The sequence below is a fragment of the Gopherus evgoodei genome, chromosome 13 (assembly GCF_007399415.2).
Source record: "Gopherus evgoodei ecotype Sinaloan lineage chromosome 13, rGopEvg1_v1.p, whole genome shotgun sequence".
In the NCBI taxonomy this organism is placed as follows: Eukaryota; Metazoa; Chordata; order Testudines; family Testudinidae; genus Gopherus; species Gopherus evgoodei.
Window position 1 is genome coordinate 17,326,317 of NC_044334.1, and position 22,171 is coordinate 17,348,487.

General features: G+C 51.3%; 1 protein-coding gene across 2 annotated transcripts in view; it reads right to left on the bottom strand.

Moving 5' to 3' along the window:
* Positions 1–22,171, bottom strand: part of SEPTIN5 (septin 5) — a 57,846-nt gene that overhangs the window by 11,976 nt on the left and 23,699 nt on the right. Inside the window, exons 1-2 of one of the 2 annotated variants that reach the window (XM_030582691.1) lie at positions 8,031–8,314; positions 207–303 (exon numbers count right to left, since the gene is read on the bottom strand). In XM_030582691.1, the coding sequence (XP_030438551.1) occupies positions 207–303; positions 8,031–8,120 (187 nt within the window). In that variant the 5' untranslated portion in view covers positions 8,121–8,314. Of the gene's footprint in view, positions 1–206; positions 304–8,030; positions 8,315–22,171 lie in introns of those variants that run through there. The other variant, XM_030582692.1, reaches the window with a different exon arrangement.

Consider the following 22,171-nt stretch of genomic DNA (forward strand, 5'->3'; position numbering starts at 1 on the left):
TGACCCACCTCCCTATTCTCACTGAGCAGTTCCCCACTCCCCCAGCAGAGCTGTCATTTCAGTGGGTTCTTGCGCTGGGAGCGCGCCAGCGCCTTGGGACACAAAGGATGTTCTCCAAACGCTAGGCCCAGCAGCACTGAGCCTTATGCAGGCAGGCAGGCAGCAAGGCTCCCAGGGAACCCACTGGGGTGGCAGCGAAGTCTCACCGGCTACCATCAAGGTGAAGTCGAAGCCCTTCTTCACGGATTTCCGGTGCACCTGATTAGGCAGAGTGGCGAATCCCACATATTGCTTCTCGTGGTCCTGAGGAAGGAGGCAGACAGGGACAGCTCATGGAGAGGCTGTGTGCACAGGGATCTGCTATTCCCACTCTGACCCTGAATACTAAGTGGAGAAGGGAATCAACAGGGAGATCATTCCCTCCTCCCCTCCTGTAAAGCAGCCGGGATAGGGAGGGGGAAGTGCATGGTCCAGCTTCACAGACGGCCCAACTGGCCAGGTGCTTGCAGGTCTACGTTGCAGAGGGGAAGTGCAGGGAGCTGTGTTGCATGCCCCACCAATGCTCACGGGCTGTTTGCCAGCCAGCTAGGCCATTCTCACATGTCTGTGGAAGGGCTGGGGCTCTGGCAGGCTCCCATCAGCATGTGGGAGAACTCCAAAGAGACAGCCTCCCCCATTCCCAACTGCAAGAGCAGAGGCGGCCGTCCTGTCTTTTCATAAGCTTCCCAAGCCCTTCCCTTCCTGACCAGCACAACCACAGACGAACCTGCCAGCATACAGCATAGATGCCAAGTGTGGGTTTTTCTCTGGGTTCCCAGCAGCCCAGGCCGCAGGGCTGATATTCCCTTGTCTCTCCGAAGAAAGGGGAAACTTACATTTTGCAATGGACAAGCCTGTGTAATTAACATGGCCAGTGCTGGCAAGACTCTAGTGCTGTGTAACACCAAGAGCATGAGGAACTGGCCTTGGCTGGCCCTCTCAGGGTTTTCTCTCTTGCATTCAGGCTGATTAGTGAGAAATTCAGAGAGTCGTTTCAGGAGCCCGCAGAGTGAAATGGAGAAGTCAAAATAGCAGAGAACATCTCTGGTGTTGCTCTGGTATAGGCTCTTTCATCCAAGGGATAATAGAGCACATTGGGCCTCCCCGTTCCTTTCCAGCACTGGAGCGCAGCACAAACCCACGTTGCTCATTTGTTTTCAAGCACAGACCACTGCCATGCAGGAATACAAGCATACAGCACGAATCAGGCCTCTCTTATACGCAGGCACGTCCCCCTTGACAGAAGGGCACACACTGGACAATACTGCAGGCAGTTCATACTAGCTGCATCTGCTCACCAGAAGTCATGGGCAGTGCACAGCAAGAAGTCTGATTCGTCCTACAGAACCCAGAACCAAAACTGCACATTTGCGAGCACCTTACCTATTCACCAGCTAGTTACATTGATACGGATATCTCTCTTTTACAGCATGTGACCTGTGCGATCACACTGCAAGCACAGGGCCCACCCTGCATGCACACAACACACACACCACAAGAAAGTACACTGCTGTACGCTACATACACACACAGTGTGGTGCTCGTACTGCAGTCAGGCATACTTCGTAAATGCATGCTGGAACAAATGGTATAAATGCTGCATGCATGAACTAAACGCGCTACATGTAAAACAGTACTGCATGTGACATGCTGCGAGTATGAGAGACATACAGACACACGCTGCATGCCTGGAACATTCAGGCTGCACAAATACAGTCCCATAAAGGGATAAAACCCAGGGCGGATTAAACTAAAGTTTGTGGGATCTCTTCAAGTGAGGCAAGCAGCTCTCCTTTAGCACAGGCGGATTCATTTCCAGGGCTATCACAGTACACATGGGCCGAGAAGTAACTCAAGCTCTCCCATCCCCAGCCGAGCTCTTGATGCTGGCTTCAAGATGTGACAGACGGCTTTCTGGGGTCTGGAGGAAGAGCCAATTTGGGTACCTGTCATGCCACAAATCCTAGCTCAGCTCAGCAAAAGCCCATGAATACAGTATTCATAGATCATTTATCTTGGGAGGAACTGTTGGCTGCACACCACAGTTGCTACACAGAGAAGTCATTCTCTTAGCCAAGTCTTCTCCACCATCATTCCCAGTTCCCTAAAGCCCAGCTGCAAAATCTGCCCCATGCACACCCTGGGCTCCACTGCTTGCTTCAACGCTGCATGCATATTCCTGTCCCCCACAACCCTGGGGGTGGGCAGACAAGTGAGGCAGGTGAGCAAGAACCCTGGCAAATATGCTCCAATCTTACATACTGTCCAAATCTGAGCCACATGACAATTCATCGGCCACCTGGATTGGCTGCATCCCAAATTCTGCGTTTCAAACCCGCTGTGGCTGGCTTAGAAACAACCCCCCCACCAGGATTCATGCCACTCAGACAGACCAGCACAGCCAAGAGCCTTTTGCAACTCCAGCCCGGCACTAGCACCAATGCTTCCATCCATGGGTTTGGACACTGCTCCCTTCCTGGTTGCCTACTGCCCAGAAAGTCAGGCCAGTTCACCCCAGCCGAGGATGTGTCCTGGTCCTCATCTTTTCTCTTCTTTGGCCTCAACTGCGCAGTGCCCAGGGAAGCTGCTTGCACCAAAGCAAATATTTGGGGCAACCCCCTGCCCAAATCATGTGTTGTGCCACTGGGGCGAGTCTCCCAATGGGATTGCCAGACCCCTGACATTTTTATCACTCTAACCCTGACAAGTGGAGTGGTCAGAAGCTTCAATCCCAGTCTCCTGGGCTTGACCCTACATTACATTTCAGCATTGATCCCCACTACTTCCTTCCCGTCCCTTGGTTAAAACAGACGCCGGGGAGGGAAGGGGCAACGAACACATGAAATCACAGAGTGAAGTCAGCAGCGGGATTAGAACCGGCACCCCTAGTGTTCCTCCCAGGCAAGCGTTTAACTGACTGAGCTAAAAGGTTTTGATGTCCCAAACCGCAGGCCCAGGAAGCAGCAGCAGCGAAGGAGAAAACTCTCTTGATAGAAAGTGACAGAGGCTCCAGGTCTGTCACTGGGTTCCACTGACTGGGAAGGAGGGCACGGATCTGAGGCTTGCTGGGCAATGTCAGGCTTCATTACTACAAAGAGAATTTTAACCTCTCCATGCACCGAACTCCCCTAGATCTTGCCAGGAGAGCTTCCTGGGAAACACGCCTCAGCTACGCCCCACAGTGTTTGCAAAGGGCAGATGAGATGCGTGCTAAGAAGGGTAAGAAAAGGTCAGTGTCAGTTTGCAAGAGGGAATAGGAAGACTTAGTAAAAGGGATCCCTTCTATTCGATGGGTGTTACGTGCCAGAGCAATTCTGCTTTCTGGCTGCTTGGCTTGCAATCAAAAATACAACCATCAATACCACAGGAGGCCCTACGTGTTGTTCAGTGGTAAATCAATATTGACTTAAACACGCAGCACCCTTTGCTAGTTCCTTTTCACACAGAGACGCTTTGAGTTTGGTGTAGGAGGGAGCTGTGGGTCATTTTGAACAACTGCTTCCAAAGACCAATCACCAGCTCCTACTTTGGGGACCTTAGGAACTGGAACGGTGCAGTAATAACTCCTGTCCCATATAGTTTATTCTTAAAAAAAAAAAAAAAAACACTGGATGAGGTAACTCTGCCTCTGACAATGGAGAGATTGGTCATATTGAGCCCTGGCGTCACTCCGCTAATGTCAATGAAATCAAAACTGGGTGAGTTTGGTCCATTGCGTCTCTGGTAGCTACTCAGGCCAAGCTGGAGAGCTTAGACCTATTGTAACACTGGTTACTTCCTTATATCTACACCTCAGAAGAGACTGGCTACTCCATCTCATATGGACAGATCCTACTGGGCCCAGGCTGCTGCCTTTAATCAATAGCTCATTTGCCTGACACAATGCCTTCCCTTCCGCGTTTTTCATTTCATCCCTAGTCCGGGGCCAAGGTGAGAGCGAGGGCAGGAGCTCCCCTCCCCCCGGCTGGTGCTGCTTGACGGATAAGGAGAGCTCCCAAGCTGATGTGGCAAGAGATCCCATGTCACTTTCATTGTATTTTAACCCTGGTCTAGAATAGCTCAGGCAAAAGCTGCTCAGCCTCCGGGAACGGGAGCCCCTCCCATTGCTCCCCAGCGACTCCTCTGACCAATTTGGGATAGCTTTAGCAAGTGCCAAAGGGAATCCCAGCTGGCCCTCTTGCACTGGGAGGCTGGCTGAGTGTACACGCTCCAAAAGGTATGCGTGGGGAGGTGGGGTGCAGGAGCAGTTTCCCCCAAAGGAAAAACGGGGGAGGGGGAAGATCCTTATTGCTCTAATGGGGCTTCCTCCCTTCCCTTGAGGAAGGCACTTTGGGTCTTTTAAATAATATGAAAACCCTAAATAGATCAAAGTAACATAGCTCACCTACCCCACCTCACTGTGGTCCCAGACATGACAACCTGGAAGAGAAGTTCAGAGCAAACAAGGCCAGGTTGAAGCAGTCGATCACGGGACACATATAATGGATCAGCATCTGCCCAGAGACACATGTGCATGTTTCCCACCCACTTCAGTGGGGGCTGCGCATGTATGTCTGAGGGCAGAATTTAGCCCACAATATCTATCTCAGCTGCATACGGGCCCACCAGAGGCTGCATTACAGGCCCTAACAGGTCAGATTCCTGCTGGGTGTAACACACAGCCTCCTGTGCAGCATTGGGCTCAATGGAGGGCAAATATGGCTTCTAAGTCAGCTACCTGAGCCCTACATCCACACGACAGAGAGGGGATGATGCACTCAATCAAGAAAGCCCACAAGGCCTAGAGGTGGCCGGTGCCCATGGCATACGATAAATCCAACATGTTTATTACGTTTGATGATTTGTTTGTGCCTTTTTCATTCAAGCTGATGCTGCACTAATAGACGTATTCCTTAATACCCGACACTGACGCTCTCGGGTCATCCACCTGGAAAGAGCAGCAGACACAGTGCTGCAGGAATGGTGGGCTCCAGGATGTCTGAGCACAGATGGTGCAGGAGGGCAGGTGTCTTTCCACCTGTGGATCAGGAGTAGAGGTAAAATCCCGCTGTCCAGCAGGCTAGGGGCTTGGACCTCGGAGATGGGCAACACTGCAAAAGCTCCCTCTCCCCCCGCAGAGTCCTAATATGGGGCTTGGCCAAGCCTCATGTAATACAGCCCATGATATTCAGATGTCTAAAGGAGCCCCACTGGCCCCAAGTAAAACAGCAGCAGCAGGCAGGATGTCAGCCTTGAACAGAGACAGGTCAGCCACATCCTTCCAGGCAGAGCCCTGCTGCCTCCTTTGCATGTGTGTCCTTTAGGGTCAGTCTCACACCTGCACGAAGGCCTCAGGTTGTCACGCAACCCTGGAGGAGTGACCCTGGCACTTGGAGGAGAGGAACAGTCAACATGGATTCACCAAGGGCAACCTGACTGCTTTCTGTGATAACTGGCTCTGTGGATATAGGGAAAGCGGTGGACAAGATATATCCTGACTTTAGCAAAGCTTTTGATATGGTGTCCTAGAGTATTCTTGCCAGCAAGTTAAAAAGTATGGATTGGATGAATGGATTATAAGGTGGATAGAAAGCTGGCTAGATTATCGGGCTCAACAGGTAGTGATCAACGGCTCGATGTCTAGTTGGCAGGCAGTATCAAGTGGAGTGCCCAAGGGGTTGGTCCTGGGGTTGGTTTTGTTCAACATCTTCTTTAATGATCTGGATGATGGGATGGATTGCGCCCTCAGCAAGTTCAAGGATGACACTAAATGGGGGGCAAGGTAGATACACTACAGGGTAGTATAGGGTCCAGAGTGACCTAGACAAATTGGAGGATTGGGCCGAAAGAAATCTGATGAGGTTCAACAAGGATAAGTGCAGAGTCCTGCACTTAGGACAGAAGAATCCCATGTACAGCTACAGGCTGGGGACCAACAGGCTAAGCAGCAGTTTTGCAGAAAAGGACATGGGGACTACAGTGGATGAGAAGCTGGATATGAGTCAGCAGTGTGCCCTTGTTGCCAAGAAGGCTAATAGCATACTAGGCTGCATTAGTAGGAGCACTGTCAGCAGATTGATGGAAGTGATTATTCCCCTCTATTTGGCACTGGTGAGGCCACATCTGGAGTATTGCGTCCAGTTTTGGGCCCCCCATTAGAGAAAGAATGTGGACAAATGAGAGAGTCCAGCAGAGGGCAACGAAAATGATCAGGGGGCTGGGGCACATGATTTATGAGAGGCTGAGAGAACTGGGCTTATTTAGTCTGCACAAGAGAAGAGTGAGGAGGGATTTGATAGCCTTCAACTATCTGAAGGGGGGCTCCAAAGAGGATGGAGCTAGGCTGTTCTCAGTGGTGGTAGATGACAGAACAAGGAGCAATGGTCTCGAGTTGCAGTGGGGGAGGTTTAGGTTGGATATTAGGAAACACTATTTCACTAGGAGGGTGGTAAAGCTCTAGAATGGGTTACCTGGGGAGGTGGCGGAATCTCCATCCTTAGAGGTTTTTAAGGCCCAGCTTGACAAAGACCTGGCTGGGATGATTTAGTTGGGGTTGGTCCTGCTTTGAGAGGAGGTTGGACTAGATGACCTCCTGAGGTCTCTTCCAACCCTAATCTTCTACGATTCTGTGCCCCACAGGCAACAGCTGAAGCCAGCCAGAGTGAAAGCGGAGGTGTCACCGACCTTCGGGGCCCTGTTTATAAATCAAAGTGCTTACAGCAAAGCAAATGGGTCTAATCTCTAGTTCGGGACATGCTGCCCAGTTCGCCGAAGGCCACGATGATACATTATGTCTTGGGGAGATCCCAGCATACTCCCTAGTCAGCCCTAACGAGGCTGATGGTGCACAAAGGGTACAGACGGTAACAGCAGCCTGCAGGCTGAGATCTACGCAGGTCACACCCTACCCCTCTGTTAGGAGTGCTGGCACTTGGGTGTCTGCTAAAGGGAAGAAATCCCTTGTACTGCTGTGGCACTCGGCCAGGGGCCGTCTACGTATGTACGCTGGAATTTAAGGTGTGCGGCACAATGCACGTTGCCTCCAGAGGTGCTGCGGGAGCAGTTTGAAATGCGCACATACTGGCTTCTCCCCATCTCCTTTACAACCGACCCCCTCTACACTGGCAGACCTGCCGTTTCATATAACGGGATCACTAACCCAGTGATTATCCTAGGGATCAATTTGACCCAGTGGGTTTAGTTAGAACTAGTGACTTGTTAATGATGGTGAAAATCAGCCAGATGCCAGACGGCAAGATATGATCCATCCCAAGCCAGGATGTTGATGGCTCCCCTGCCTGCACCCTGGCTCTCAGCGGATGTGGTCCCATACACATTGTCCTGGCCTCTGAGTGGTGCAGAGAGTGCTCCAACCACATTGGTCAGTGCTCAGTTCCCAGCAAGCTCCTCAGTGCCCCTCCCGATGGCCAGATAAACACAATGCTCGGTATAGGGGATATGACACACCACATCTCTGCCAGAGCAGTGAGCATACAGCGATGGGCCTGTACTCCCCTTCCCTTTTCAGAAACTGGAGCAGGCAAGAGGCAAAAGCAACTGCCTGGATCAAAAACTGCAGCTTCCATGGCCTGCTCCCCTCACACCCCCTTCTCAGGCCAGGCCTAGCAGCACAGTGTGTGGGTGAACTCAAGACACGGTCACCAGCCCAGAACAACAGCAAGAAAAAAAAAGCTGGTTAGTGAAATGCAACGTTAACATGGTAAAACACACCAGGTAGTATGTACACGTACACACCCACCGCCTCCCCCTTCCCTTGCCCTACTCAGATGGGAGCAGTGGGGAGTCACTGTGGGAAATCACCCACAACGCTATTCTGGCATGTGTCTCCCAGCTGTCCGACACCTCGCTGCAGCCCCTTACACTCAACCCAGTTCTGCTGTCTGCTTCCTGCGTCTTTCTGCTCCCCAGCCCTCAGAGGTCCCTTCCATGGTTAAACCCTTCTCCTCAGGCAGCATTCTTCCACCACAGACTGCTATAAATACACCCTGTACCTTCAGCTTGACCAGGTGGCTTCTCTGGGCCTGCGTCCGCGGAGAAAGCAGCCGCTCCACTAACAGCTCCTGAATAATGATTGAATCCATAACCCCGGCAGGCGAGTCTGAGAGCCGCCGTGGGCCAAAGAAACACCACAACCACCACCCATGTGTTCACTCCCAGCCTTGAATAAATCCATAAGGCAGCCACCCCCCGCCTGCGCGCATGCACGCACAGACACACACACGCACAGCTCAGCCCCTCTGCAAGGGAGAGAGCTCCCACGACAGCCAGCGGGTTGGAATTTCCTGTGCTGCTGCGGCTGCCTGGCCTGCAGATGGGGCGTGCGAACAAGAATAGGACCAAAGTGACAGCGACTGGAGGGGGAGTGGGGGGGAGTGAGCACTCACAATAGCCAACACGGGGGAATGATGTTACAATGCCTCCTTCCACCACACCCCACCTCTGAGGTCTCTTATGGGGGGCGGGAATCAGGGGGGCTGGCTGGATTTGCAATCTGGTGAAACGCAGCCCCTCTAACCGTTGAGCTGTGACAGCCCCCGTCTGTGACGCGGACGCTCCCACCGCACATGACAAGCCCCTAATAACAACAACTGCATCTGCCACAGACACGTTACAGCCCCTGAAGTTCAGAGCGAGGGCTGAGAGTCCAGGGCTTCATTTCAGCCTGAGCCTGCGCACTGGTCCTAAAAAAGACCCCACTGTGCTTCACTTGTTTGTTCTTCAGGCTGGGGTGGGAGGGAAAAGGGAGTTTACCCGGATGTGAGTTAAGGCTGAGTTGGGATTTTTGACCCTTCGCTGCTGCTTGAGACCAGGCTCTGGCTGTTATTTAAAGACACAGTGGGAGGATTCGGTCTGTTGCAAGTTCCCTAACTTTTGCTTCTTTTTATTCCTTTTTCCAAAGTGGATCATTATCTTTCCAATCAAATGCCTCAGTGCTGTTTTAAAAAAACCTCTCCCCCTGCTAGTGCTATCCTAATGAGCCAGCAAGGTAGACGGGTGTAGGAAGATTGGTATAGGAGATTTCAGCCTCCAGCTGCAGAGGAGCCATGTAATGAACAATGAGGAACAGAACTCCATTCCAGCTGACGGGGAGAAGAACGTGTTATCAGCTCTGCTCCCCGCTCAGCTCCAGCTCTCCAGAGTGTCATCTCTGCTCTCTCCTCTGGAATATTTGGCAGTAACCTTCCATAGCTGAAATGCTTTAGGGGAGGCACTAAGGAGGAGTCGTCAAGGGTCATCTGATCTTGCTCTCTCCCTCATGTTCCCCTGTCCCTGAAGCTGCAACCTAATTACACAGCCTGTGCCAGTCTCTCTCTCAGTCCTAACTGGCATTCCAGCCCCTCCCCTGCGGAAACAGCTTCAGCTAGCTCTCCTGGGCATGAGGAATACTACCCTAGCCCGTGCCTGGCGCTTCCCACCCCTGGATCTCAAAGCACAAAAAAGTGAACATCCTTATCCCCATTTCACAGATTGAGCAACTGAGGAACAGAGCAGGGAAGCGACTGGCCCACAGGCACAGCAGGGCTTCAGTCGATGCTGCCCCCCCTGAGAAGAAACTAAATTCACTGGATCTTTATTGTTGCGCTAGGCAGAGACAGAGGGATGGACAATAGAGGGAGGCAGAGGATGGTCGTTGAGGGAGTTACAAAGAGACATTATGGTTGTTCAAAGGGGGAAGGGAGGAGAGCTGGGAAACATTCCCAAAGCAGGAAAACTCCCTCCGTAGAGCAGCTGTCATCACACGTGAGTAACCCTCCCCTGAGCCTCCCTGCCAACAGCTTGTTCCAATTCCAGCCGCTGCATTTTGCTCCCTCCCAGTGCTGAGCTCTGGCAGCCAAACACCAAGGCCTGATCCTGAGATATGTTAAGCCACTGCAACTGCTGTGTGGTGCTGTGGGGGCTCAGCCTCTCTCAGAATCAGGCCCACCAATTGTAATCCACTCACAAGATACCACTGCTACAGACGCCTTGTTACTCAGAAGGCTGCAGCTTTCTCCTGAAGGCAAGATCCCCCCACCACCACCACCGAATGGAGGATTCCACAGCTAGAGCCTGGTGTTTGTTTGTGGGTGAAAAGCAAAAACGTTCCCACAGCTTTCTGCACAAGAAGCCCGTACACTGAGCCGCCGAGGCAACGGCCCGAGACACAGGAGGAGCCATTGCCTCAGCGTCTTCCCTCTAACCCAGGTGTTTCTCCAACTCTTCCATTCTGTCTACCACTTTGTAAGCGAATCGTCCCCTTTTGAACCACTCGCCCGTCCCTGCTTGGCAGACCATGGTCTGAAGACATCCTCCCCGACCACAGGCCACCAACCAGGAGTGCCTGTCCTAGTAGTAACTGGTGTGGCAGCAGGCATAGATTGGTGCAGCAGACTCATGAATGTGATTGGAGCATTTTTCCTAGCTGGGAAGCAACACTGGTGGGTTGCAACTAAGCCACTTTGCTGCCAGTAAGCCCAGGGAGGAGTGCTGACAATGCAGCTAAAAACAAGGAGCTACTGCACCATGAAAGGGCATTAAATTGCACACAGCACTATCTGGAATGGGGTCCAGCGTGGAATCCCAGCTAGGAGAACATGCCTTGGAATGCAAAGGAGAACAGAGGAAAACGGAAATGCAGAGAGGCAGGTTTTGGCTATAACGTCCCTCTTAAAGCTGCAGGGTTTGAGATACAGTATTGAAAAATGCTTTAGGGAGAGTGGCTACTGGTCCCAAAGCCAGCCTCTTTCTGCAATTTTAGGGGACGTCATCCTGGCTCCTGATCTGGCACAGCCACCAAACTAGAAATTATGGGGCAAAGAGAGAGGCACGTTTTGTGCTTTTCAAACACGCCCGTCCACAGACCCACCCCATTAGCCTGAGACGGTCGCTTAGCTGGGTTCAGCCACACTGGAATTCCCATGGTTCCAGGTGGAAACTTGCAGAGGCCCATCGAAGCCTAACCTTACCCTGCTGGTGCCCTTCTAAACCCCCCACTCCGTCATCGTGGTAAAGCTCACCCTGCCCCACAAATCACAAGTCAAATGCATGACGACCCTGACAAGGGGAGGAACAGCACATTCTATCTCAGTTCTCTGGGGTCAGTAGCTTTTAGACAGGAGCTCAGCAGAGATACAGGGTCATTTCAGAATCCAGGGCCCTCTTTTCTTCCAACAGCTCCTGGACTTGGTCTCTCTCTCAGCTCTCCTCCCCGCTCTGTCCTTGCCTGTGCCTCTCCACTTCTTGATTTCTTGTTCCAATTTAACTATCACTGGGATTGAGCTGGACAATGGTACAGAATATAACTGAGCTTGACAGACGCTGTTCAAACCCAGAGGGAGAGACAAGACCAGGAAGGAAAGAGATTGGGCCAGAGTCATGCCAGCAGTAAAGCTGGGCCTAGACGCCAGGACTCCAGTCCCAGCCCAGGGCTCTACCCACTGGGCCACGCAGCCTCTTGCCAAATGTTCTCAGAACAGAATGTGACATTACACTGCGTGGTATGAACTCCAATACCAAGGGGATTCCAACTCACGTGTCAGTTATTCTTCTTGTAATATAGCCCTTTGCCCAGGTCAGAGAAACCTGCAGCAGCAGTAGACTGTGCTAGGCAATAGTCTTCCTGAACTCCGGTTCTGTTCCACGAGTGTACCCATTAATAAAGGAATAATATCAAGCCATCGTCCCCCCAGCTCCTCATCATCAGCGATCCCAACCACCGCCCTCTCCTGCACCGTGTCTCTAGCCCTGTCTTGTTTAGATTGCAAGCTGCTTGGGGGAGGGCATGGTGTGTGTGTGTGTGTGTGTGTAAGTAAGAAAGGTGCTGGGTAATTGATATACTTATTAGGGTAAATGCCACGCTGCAGAGCGAACGCTGGACTACCGAAGGGAAGACAAGCCATTGAAAGAATTTGTTTAAGGGATAAACACAAAGAACAATGGGTGAAATTCCCCTCTGGGCAGCAGGCCAGAGTACAAGGGCCTTGCACTACATAAACCCCCTAAATAGGTTGTAAGTGGCATATAGGTCTAGTGAGGGCACCCTGGACAGAGGTGAATTTCCTCCTCTATGCACTTTGCAAGCACATACAGGACAAAGAGGAGACTCAGATTTGTTGTACTGACCATGAATTAAAAACAGACATGGGTTATACCATCATACAGCAGCCCAACCTAAAATTATACCCCGGAGAAAAGGGTATGCATAGCTTTGGCTTGGGTTAGCTGGCAAAACTGAAGACCACAGCTCAGACAAGCAGAACACGAGTGCTCCAGTGAACAGCAAGGCGTTAACAGGACAAATGGGGAAAGGAAACTGCAGCAGAATGAACAAAGACAAAATTACATAGATTAGCACACAAGTCGTGGTGGGACAGATTCTGTCCTTGGCTAAGACTGGACAATCGAGGTCTGGTTTCAGTAGCCATGGGAAGAACCCAGCGCATTTGCCTCACTGCACACCAAAGGACAGAGCAGAAGCAATAGACAACCTTCTCCATCATGGTCAGCATAGGGCAGAGGGCTCTCTCTTCAGGGTGTAAAACTGAGAACAACTTACGGATCCCTGTAAAAGCCCTTTGGACATGAGCCTGATATTCCCAGCAAAGTCTCTATCTCTACTCACAGCCAAACCAAAGTAACTCATGATGTCAGTCGAGTTCACTGCTGACCAAGTGCCACAAGATGGAGAGAGAACCAAACAGCACGGCTTTCTTCAGCACCGCAGGAGCGGCTCTTCTGAAGGCAAGTGTCATCCTGTGCCAACTCCTTGAATTAGGCTTCTCGCCTGAGCCTTAGCTAATGAGATCAAGCCTCCCTGATCTGCCTAGCGGAAACACAGATGGGCTGCCGGTGCTGTCACTGCCTGGATGCCATTCTGAAGGCAGTAAAACATGGGCATTTGGCTCTGATCACAGGCCTCCCGTCAGCAATGGGTGAGCAACACCAAGAGTGTTGTTTGAAAGAGCCCACGATGTTCGGCTGGTTGCAGGGCTGGGCAGCTCAGACCACACACTTTGCTGCTAATACCACCATCCAAGCATCCAGGCCGCTGAAGCCAGAGCACTTGGTATCTGCACTCTCACCCCACTTTGACCAGAGTGCCAAGTGGAAAGAGAAGCTCAGGGAATAGCTAGTGAGACAGGCTCACAACAGGCTTTGAGGTGGGTGGAGGCTTCACTTCCATACGTGGTGAGATGGGAGAGGTGGGCTCAAACCATGTTCTCAAGCAGGGGGAACAGTCGAAAGCCTCATACCCAGTGTGCAGAAAGGCACTGGACAAAGCAGAACATTGGAAGAACCCTGCAGCTCAGCAGAATGGCTTCTTTACCCTTGTGTGCAGGATGTACTTGGATATAATTAATGCTGCAGAGTAAGGGTCCTTCCTGCACTGCTGGAGGATCCTCAGTGTGCTGTTGACAGGAAGGACTCAGCATTAGATGCAGCCAACAAGATGGAGAAATTCTGGCACCTCAAGAACAAGAGAGCCAAGTAATATGATAGCTCCATCCTACTGGTTGCACCAGCTGGTTCCCTCCTCCTTACAATCCCTAGTGAGGCTTGCTCGAGGCACATCACACAGAGCGCAGCTTCCTAAGAGCACAGAAAGCTGCACATCACCCAGTGCATTTCTGGGGACCAGCAAAGTCTTGGTTGCACAGAGCAGATCAGAAAGCGGCAGCCTTGTTCACTCCTCAAGTAAAGAAGGTAAATACTGCACGCTGTCTGGGCTACTCGGGCCATAATCATGATGAAACCCTTCGCAAAGACAACTCAACCTCGTGTACCACATGGAAGCCAAGCGGGGAGGTTGTTTTGCCCTGGTTGGCACAAGTTACACCTCAGCCAGGGCACTGACTGCACTTGATTTTGGGCACCATGCTCTGAAAAGGGCGCAGATAAACTGGAGAGAGATCAGAAGGGAACAACCCAAAGGATGACAGGTTCAGAAGGTGAACATAAGAGAAGTGGGACTGGTCAGCCTACAGCAAAAGGAGGAGATTATCACTGTCCACAAAGAAACAAAGGGACGTTACCAGGAAGAGCAGGTCTAGTTATTCAGCATCAATAAGGGCCGAATAAAGTATCAAGCTAGAAGTTCAGCAGAATCAAACGTTTCTAACCAGAAGTATTTGGGCAATGGAACAAGCTGCCAACAGAGACTGTGGAAGCCCCATCCTTGCAGATGTTCGTCGGCATCTTCCCGTCAGGCAACCAGTTAGCAACCAACATGCTTGGATTCTTTTACCCTTTCTCCCTCCTGGATCCCTTCATCCAGGCCCCGCTCCCGCCCTTCCTTTCTCTCAGGGCTGGTGGAAGCTCTGCTCTAGCTTTGTTTGGAGGTGCCGAGTTCTGCACACTTGTAAACCACCTGAGTACAGCAAAGTTGGGACAGTGCTGTACAAACCTCAGTGGAGACGGTGGGAAGCAGAAGGCCAACGCTCAGCCTGCTGCGCTGAAAACGTGCCCTTGGGTGAGCAATAGGCAAAGAGGAAGGATGTCCTGTGGCTAAAGCCCTGGGCTGAGAGCATGTCTACACTGCGATGAAAGGTGCAGCTGCATACCCCAGGGAGCTCTAATCTAGCAAGCTTCAATAGCAGCAGCAGCGAAGCTGCAGCAGCCCAAGCCCACCCAGCACTCTGCGTATGTAACAGGAGCAGCAGCCCGTCCTGCCGCAACTCTTGTTATTCGATCTAGCTCTTCCAAAGCTGGCTGGGGGTCTGCCTACCCGTGCTGCAGTCACACTTCTCCCTACAGTGCAGACATCGCCCTAGACTCAGGAAAGCTGGGTTCAGGTGCTTTGCCATAGACTCCCCTGTATGCCTCCATTTTCTCTCTGTGAAACAAGATGCTAATATAGCCTCTTTCTCACCCTTGTCTGCCATATACCTGCGATCTCCTTGGGGCAGAGACTCTCTCTCACTAGAGGGACAGCCCTGAGCACAATTGGGCATGGCTGAGAAGCATCATAATACAAATCTAGTCAGGAACTGTGCAGCTGCTAGGCCCCAGAGGGGAGAAATCAACCCAAGAATCTGAATAAGATGTAAATTCACAGTTCCCAGCACCACCAGCTCTTGCTTGCTTGCTGGGCTGTACGCCATTACCCACATGCAAATCAGAGGAGAACACACAGCCAGTGTATTCATGACTCTGGCATAGTTTGTACGTGCGCCGAAATGGATGGAAGCAGAGCTGGTCGGAACAGATCAGATTGTGACATTTTTCAGCAAAACACAAAACAAAAACAGACACGTTTCTCATTAACATTTTCACACCAAACATGCCTTTTTCCAACCAGCGCTCGACGCAGCACAGTAACGGCCAAGCTTTGACAGTCAGATTGGCTTGGGAGAATTGAATTTTTATTGGTAAATGTAAATTTCATGGAACACACACAAATCCATTAAAAATCTATTTCCATCAATCATCAAAACGTACTGATAGGTCTTGAAAACTTACCAGAGTTTAATGTAAGGATATTTACTTTATATAAATGGTGACCATTTGTGTTTTGAATCTCAGTGTCTACTATCAAATAAATAACTATTGTCTCACCCTCCCATAATATTCTGCAAATGTGAAAAATAAGTGAAAAAAATCATCAATATCACCCATCAACATTATTAAAAAAAAAATGGAATTCTGCCAAGCCTACTCATCATCCTTGATGCACTTTTATATTCCTCCACAAGAGGGAGACACTAGACTATGGAACGGGCAACTCCAGTTGTTACTTTGATCACAGAGATTAACTCCCCCCAGCTGTGAAGGGCTATAGGCCATTTTTCATTGTTGACTCTCCATGTGACTGCGGAGGAAAGAGCAATCCACAGATACTGGGCCAAACCTTCCCCTGCTCATTCCTTGGACCTCAATGAGAGTTTTAGCTCAGTAAGGACTGCAGGACTTGGCCCTACAATTTCTACCCTCTTCAAAATCTTAACCAAGGACGGGTCTCTCCAAACTTGGCTCAATTAGTGTGAAAAATCCTGGCTCAACCATTACGGCCTGCTTTATGCTTTACGCTCATTCATGAGAGACCAGAGTCAAATCCACCTTTTCATGCCTTTATTATATATATAGGATAGTGACCCGACACTTCTTCATGAGAAAAAAGAAAAGTGCCCAGAAGGCAGCTTTGCATTAAATATTACTGCTGACACTTTTTCCATCATTATTCAGGGCCTTTTGTCTCTGCTTCAGGACGGTCTGAAGGAACGTGCATGAGGGTGGAGAATCGGGAGCTCAAAAGTCCTAACTGCATCTCTGACACTGGTGTGCTGTGTGGCCACTGGCAAATTTATTTATCTGCCTCAGTTTCCCCATCTGTGCAATGGGGCTAATGTTATCTTACCCAGCATACATGGGTGTTGGGAGCACTCAATAATTACTATCTGTAAAGTGCTTTGAAAAGGTAAAACACTATTCTTCATGTACGGGAGTGATCATGAGGCACAGAGCACTGGGCTGGGTCTCAGCAGACCTGGGTTCTATTCCTGGCTCAGCCAGGAGCCTGCTGGGTGACACTGGACAAGTCCATTCTCCTCTCTGCTTCCCCATCTGCAATACAGGGCTAATGATACCGAGCTCCTTTGTAAAGCACTTTGAGACCTCCCAATGCAGAGTGATATACGCACTTATAATAAGCGAAGGATGATGGCATGGGTTTGATCCTGCTCCACTGACTTCCATGGGAGCAAGAGCCGCCTTATTTTACCGTGTAAAGTATGTCAAAGTCATTCACAGAAGAGCAACAGAGTAACACAAATCACATGTTCACGGCGCATTGAATTACATAAAGTCTCTTCAATCTATTTCCTATTTCCATGCTGATCATAGGGCACCTCTCTGCAGGTTAGATACTACCCCAGTGTCTCATTCACAGCTTGCCAGCTGATTGGCACAGTCCAACCCACCCTGTAATCCACACAGAGGACTCGGACAGCAGGAAAAGCTCCTCAGTGCTAGAGTAAGTTAAAAAGGGCAATAAGTAGAGAGAAAGGATGGTCTTGTGGAGAAGGCACTGGACTGGGACTCAGGAGATTCGCTGAGTGACCGTGGGCAAGTCACTTGATCCCTCAGAGCCAGTCACTCTGAAAACTGGTTTCTCTCTAGCTGGACTAGCAGCAGAACCTGCAGACACAGCTAAAGAGCTGGATCCCGGAGCCCGCACTGATGTTAGCGCTCCCACTGAGGTCAATAAGACTCCTCGCATGAGTGACAGGCTCGAGCGCTGGCTGGGCTCACAGCAAAGAGAGAGGTTCCAGATGTGATTGAATAGTGCAGATCCCCACCCTCTGGAGAGCAGAGAGACCGATGCATGGGGAGGAGACAGAGTGGGAACGGTTAGCAATCACTGCAGTAAGCACTGCCAGACCTCTGCCCGCACAACTTGCCTTTCCCTGAGCATGTTCCTATCTGCTTCACAGGCAGGATTCCTCTCCCCAGTCTCAAAGCCACAGCAGAGCACATACCTGCCAACTTTGGAGAGCTATAAATAGGGAAACTCGGGAGAAAATTAGGGACGTACCTTTCCATTGACTGAACTACATTGGGCCGAGGGCTGTTTGGAAAGAGATGGGGGAAAACCATGCGGATTTTGCTTTATTAAAAAAGGAAACAGGTCCGGCTCCTCCTAAATGTCAAGTTTGCCATCCAAACCCAGGGGATTTCTCCAAATAAGAACAGCACCGGCAGTCGGCATCAAGGCAGCACACTACTGGTCCAGGACAACCCAGAGGCACTCCGCAGCACTGGGACAGGAGCCAAGTTACAGGCGAAGGGCCCGATCCTGCAGTCCCTACTCAGAGAACAGCCCCACTGAAGTGGGCAAGGCTGCTCACAGGAGTAAAAGATGCCAAGATTGGGCACTAAAGAGGGCTTGTTCCAAGCTGGAGATGGCATTACTGTGAAGACGCAGTGGAAGTCACTGGAGTCAAGCTGCAAGAGGATACGCTTGCAACAGGCGCACAAACCCATGATCACTGAAAGCGGCCCAGGCCCAACGAAGAGCAGGCGAAGGAAAGCGTTTCTGCCTATTGAGAGAAGCACTAGCCTAACCCCAGGAGCCCCGTTTGTTTCCACTCTTCTCACCGCTAGGATGCGTCCGTCTCTGCAAGGAGGCATTTTCCATCCAGGCTGCGCTGCCGCCAGACTCCAGAAAACAACTCTGGGAGCATCGCTGCTGACTGCGCTGGGACCCTTCCAAGCCTCTGTCTGGTGCCTAGAGCTATAATTAGCAGAACTTAGGGAGTATTTGATGTCCACAAAAGAGGAAAACAAGTCCTCTCTTGGCTTGCCCCACAGTATTTAAATACCATTAGCTCAGAAAAACGACACTGCACTAAAGGCAGCAGCCAAATCACCCCAGGGAGCTGGCAGGGCGGGTCTGTGCCAAGCCCAGCACGCTGCTGCAGCCCAGGTGTGCCAGCACAGAGGCATTCCCGCAGGGGTACCTCTCACAACTGACGTTTTACAAGGCAATCCCCCTTAGCAGTACCTAGTCTTTCCCCTCTCAATGGCAGCTCCCCTTCAACATAAATAGCCCTTACTCATGTGGGTAGCCCACTGCCTCCCTTCTGAGCCAGGTAATCTACCCCTGGGGTAGGGGGCATCCATTCTTCTCACCCTCCAGGCGTGAGACTCTTCTTAACTTTCCCAACAGGATTTGTACGGTGACCTGCAACTTCCCTTTACCCCAAATCTACCAGCCTTCAGCAGGAGTCCAAGTGGCCCAGCACATGAAACCTCCCAGGACTGGCCCCAGAAGAGGACCAATGCCACCCTCACCAGAAGGGTAATTAGATTCCCTTTCCACGTAATGTTTCCTCCTGATGGTTTCTAGGCCTGGCAATCTGCCAGTAGCCCCAGGAAATCTGATGGCATCTGTCACCAGGAGCGTTCATCTCTCTCCATCTCCGGGATGCTGCTCTTGGTTCAAGGCGACCAGAGGACGCCAGCTGAGCAGAGAGAATTTTCAGAATCTTTCAGCAGTTTGTGGTTACTGCAGCAGACGCGTTTGTCCTTTTCAGGCTGGCACATGCCCATTTCCCCTCCCTCTCTTCTGAGCGGTGCTGCCAGGAACAGGACTGTATTCAGGTTTAGCAGCAGCGAGAAGGTTAACAGCTCACCAGGCCCAAACCTGTGTGGGTGTAGCAGCACCACAGCTACGGGAGGTACACACTTCTTAGGTAACTGCTGAAGCAAGAGTCTGTTTATGTAGGGCCTACAAAAGCAGAACCTGTTATCAGCAATGGTGCGATAGGTCTCCCCACCATCAGAGTGGGGCCACATCACACTCTCCTGTAGAAAACATATGAGAAGGGGGCATAGGGGCCAGGAAATTCCGAAGAGCACCAAACAGTTTCCTCCTAATGCTCCTCTCAGAGGAGGGAAGGGGCTTGGGGGTCTAGAGACAGGAGCTTTGAAATCCGCACAGCACAGGTATCCATGGAGAGCTCTGATCCCAGGCCTCCGGATGCAGGGGCTTCATGCTAGCGCACAGCAGCTCCCTCAGAGCCTCCACCCGCCCCGCAGGAGGGGAGTGTGCTGCTGATGCAAGCAGCCTTAACCCCTGCAAGGACACCCGCAGGGTCTGGAAGGAAGCACACAGCAGAGGACTCCAGACATGCCTCCTCCAACCCTGGCTTAGGGCCAGTGGGGCTCCCTAGGGCTCAGTGGAAGAAAGAGCATGCTGGGGAATTACTGCTCCCCCATTCCATACACCCCCGCCCATTGATTCATCCGCACAAGCTTAGGCCTCTAGGTGTTCCTGAGACCGAGCCTTTCAAAGACAGGCACTTCCATGCCGCCAGCACACTGCCCCTCACTCTCATGTACTGGGATCTCCAGTACAGACACCAAGTCAGCCCTGGCCAGGAGGGCTAGCGGTGTCCTGCTTCCCAGAGCCCCAGGCAGGGCTGCAGATCCTACCCCACTGGAAGCTTTCATGTAGAGACACTTTTAGCAGCTCCGTGTGACCCACTGGGTCATGGCTGTATCTACTCTCTGCCTCCTTGCTACAAAAACATTGCTGGCTCCCTGCGGAAACCTGGACTGATCACAACTGGTCTTGTGAAGTCCGGGGGATGCTGGTGCCAGCTTCCTCCCCAGTGTTCAGTGCCAGAGTTGCTGGCCACCCTCCTGGGTGCTGGATCTGACAACAGCTACTGCATAGCTGTGCAGTTGGCAACACGCAAATTAGAAGGGTTCAGACACTGCAGCTATTGACGGGCTGGTGCAGGAGCTGCTGCCCGAGCTGCTGCCCATTCCAAAATTCACAGCGCTGGCCGGATTTTCCTGGGTCCAGCCCACATCTCACAAGAGCCGACTTCGCATCAGGCCTTGTGCGTGACAACCCTGCAGCTTCAGGCTGCAAGGATGCAGTAGCATCTCCCAGGGGTGAAGCCTGGAGACACAAACATGGCTAGGTCGCGGCAGTGCCACTATGTGACTTTTGATCTGGCCTGGCTAATACATAGCGTAGCAGACCCGAACGAGAGAGACATACCCAGCACCCTCCCCTCTAGGCCAGCAAACAGCACTAACGCTGAGCTAGTCACGCACGCTAAAGACCAAAGACCACTGCACATTTCTATCCCACTGATTTCATATGGCAGCAAGGCAGTCACAACCTGACACAAACAGGCTGGAGAGCAGCCAAGATCCAGAACATTAGATTTCCTGTTTCCCTTGGTATATATGCCAGACATACCTACCCCAGTATCTCTGCGTGTGCAGAGACTGACTGACTGTGACCAGGAAGGATTCCGCTGTAATAATCAAAATGAAACAGGGAACTGAACACGAGGACCAGAGATGCTGCAATCCTGGTTAGCTGGTGCCTCCTCTCTCAGACATACAATTACCGAGAATGATCATTCTGCATCTCAGCTGCAGGAAACTCTCCTTTTCAACACCCTGCCAGGGTTGTTGGCTTTTTAAATGTTAAACAATATTATCTAACAAGATTAATTAAAAAAAAATCAAACCCTTCCAAGCCTGAGTGGGACCAACGATACTCAGCACTTACCTATTGCTCCTCATCGTCAAAGCCATCTACTAAAACTACCAATTCATCCTCATGGGGGAGTTAAGGAGTCTCATTGCCACTTTGTAAATGGGGAACCGAGGCAGAGTAGGACCTAAGGGAGTAACTTGCTTAAGGTCACAGAGTGCGTAAGAATATGGAAGTTCCTGGCTCCAAGTCCTGTGCTCAGACCACACCTCTCTCCAAGGAAATCAGTGGCAGCCAATTCAGATTGCCAGCAGCCAAGTATTCTTATCTGGTCTTGCCCCAGTCACCCAGCTGCAATAATAATTCTGTTAGGAAAGGCTGTTGTGTTATTGCTACAGCTTAATACAACTGTGCCGGGCAGCACGTTTCCCAAGAAGTGGGCATTCATGTGCAACGATAACATCAGGCGATCACCAACCCACAGCCTCTCCTGTGGTACAGAAGGGACAGGACTCAGCTGTCATGAAGACCATGGGAATTTTTTAGCAAGGCTAATGGACAGACCGACCGACTGACCCTGTGGTATTCATTGGCTCTCCAGCTCCCCAAGTAACACAATCGGTACTGCCCAACGCCACCACAGAGCATAGCCCTAAGATGATCGGCAGCTGTGGAACAGATTGGGCACGCTTCATGGCCCAGTCTGTGAGAGACACAGCAAATTCAACTGCCAGAGCCCTCCACGGCATGGAGCAAGGAGTCGCCTTGTCAGCCGAGACTGATTTGTACCAAGGACACTATTAAGCCACTCAAGGTCAAGCCAGCTCAGATTACCACCTCCATCCTCCTTGCTTGATGGGTGACAATCTTCCAGCCCACAGCCTGTTGGACAGGACAGGCTCTTAGCCTGTCCAACCACCACCAGTTTACCAACTCTTGCTCCCTTCTGAATTCACTCACCTCCTGGCAAACTGCCCTGCACTCGACATCATGGCTGCAAAGATCCCCCTCTGGTTTGTGCCTCACACACCCAGGACATTCCTTCTTTACATGGACACTAACCACCACAGCTATGGTGCCTTCCGTATGTACGTCGCTTCCCTTAGCATTTCAGCTACTGGGAACGTACCCTGCGTACACCTAGTCTGACTAGCAGGCCCAAGACCCAGATGTCTACTAGCCTCTCTGGCTCAGAGG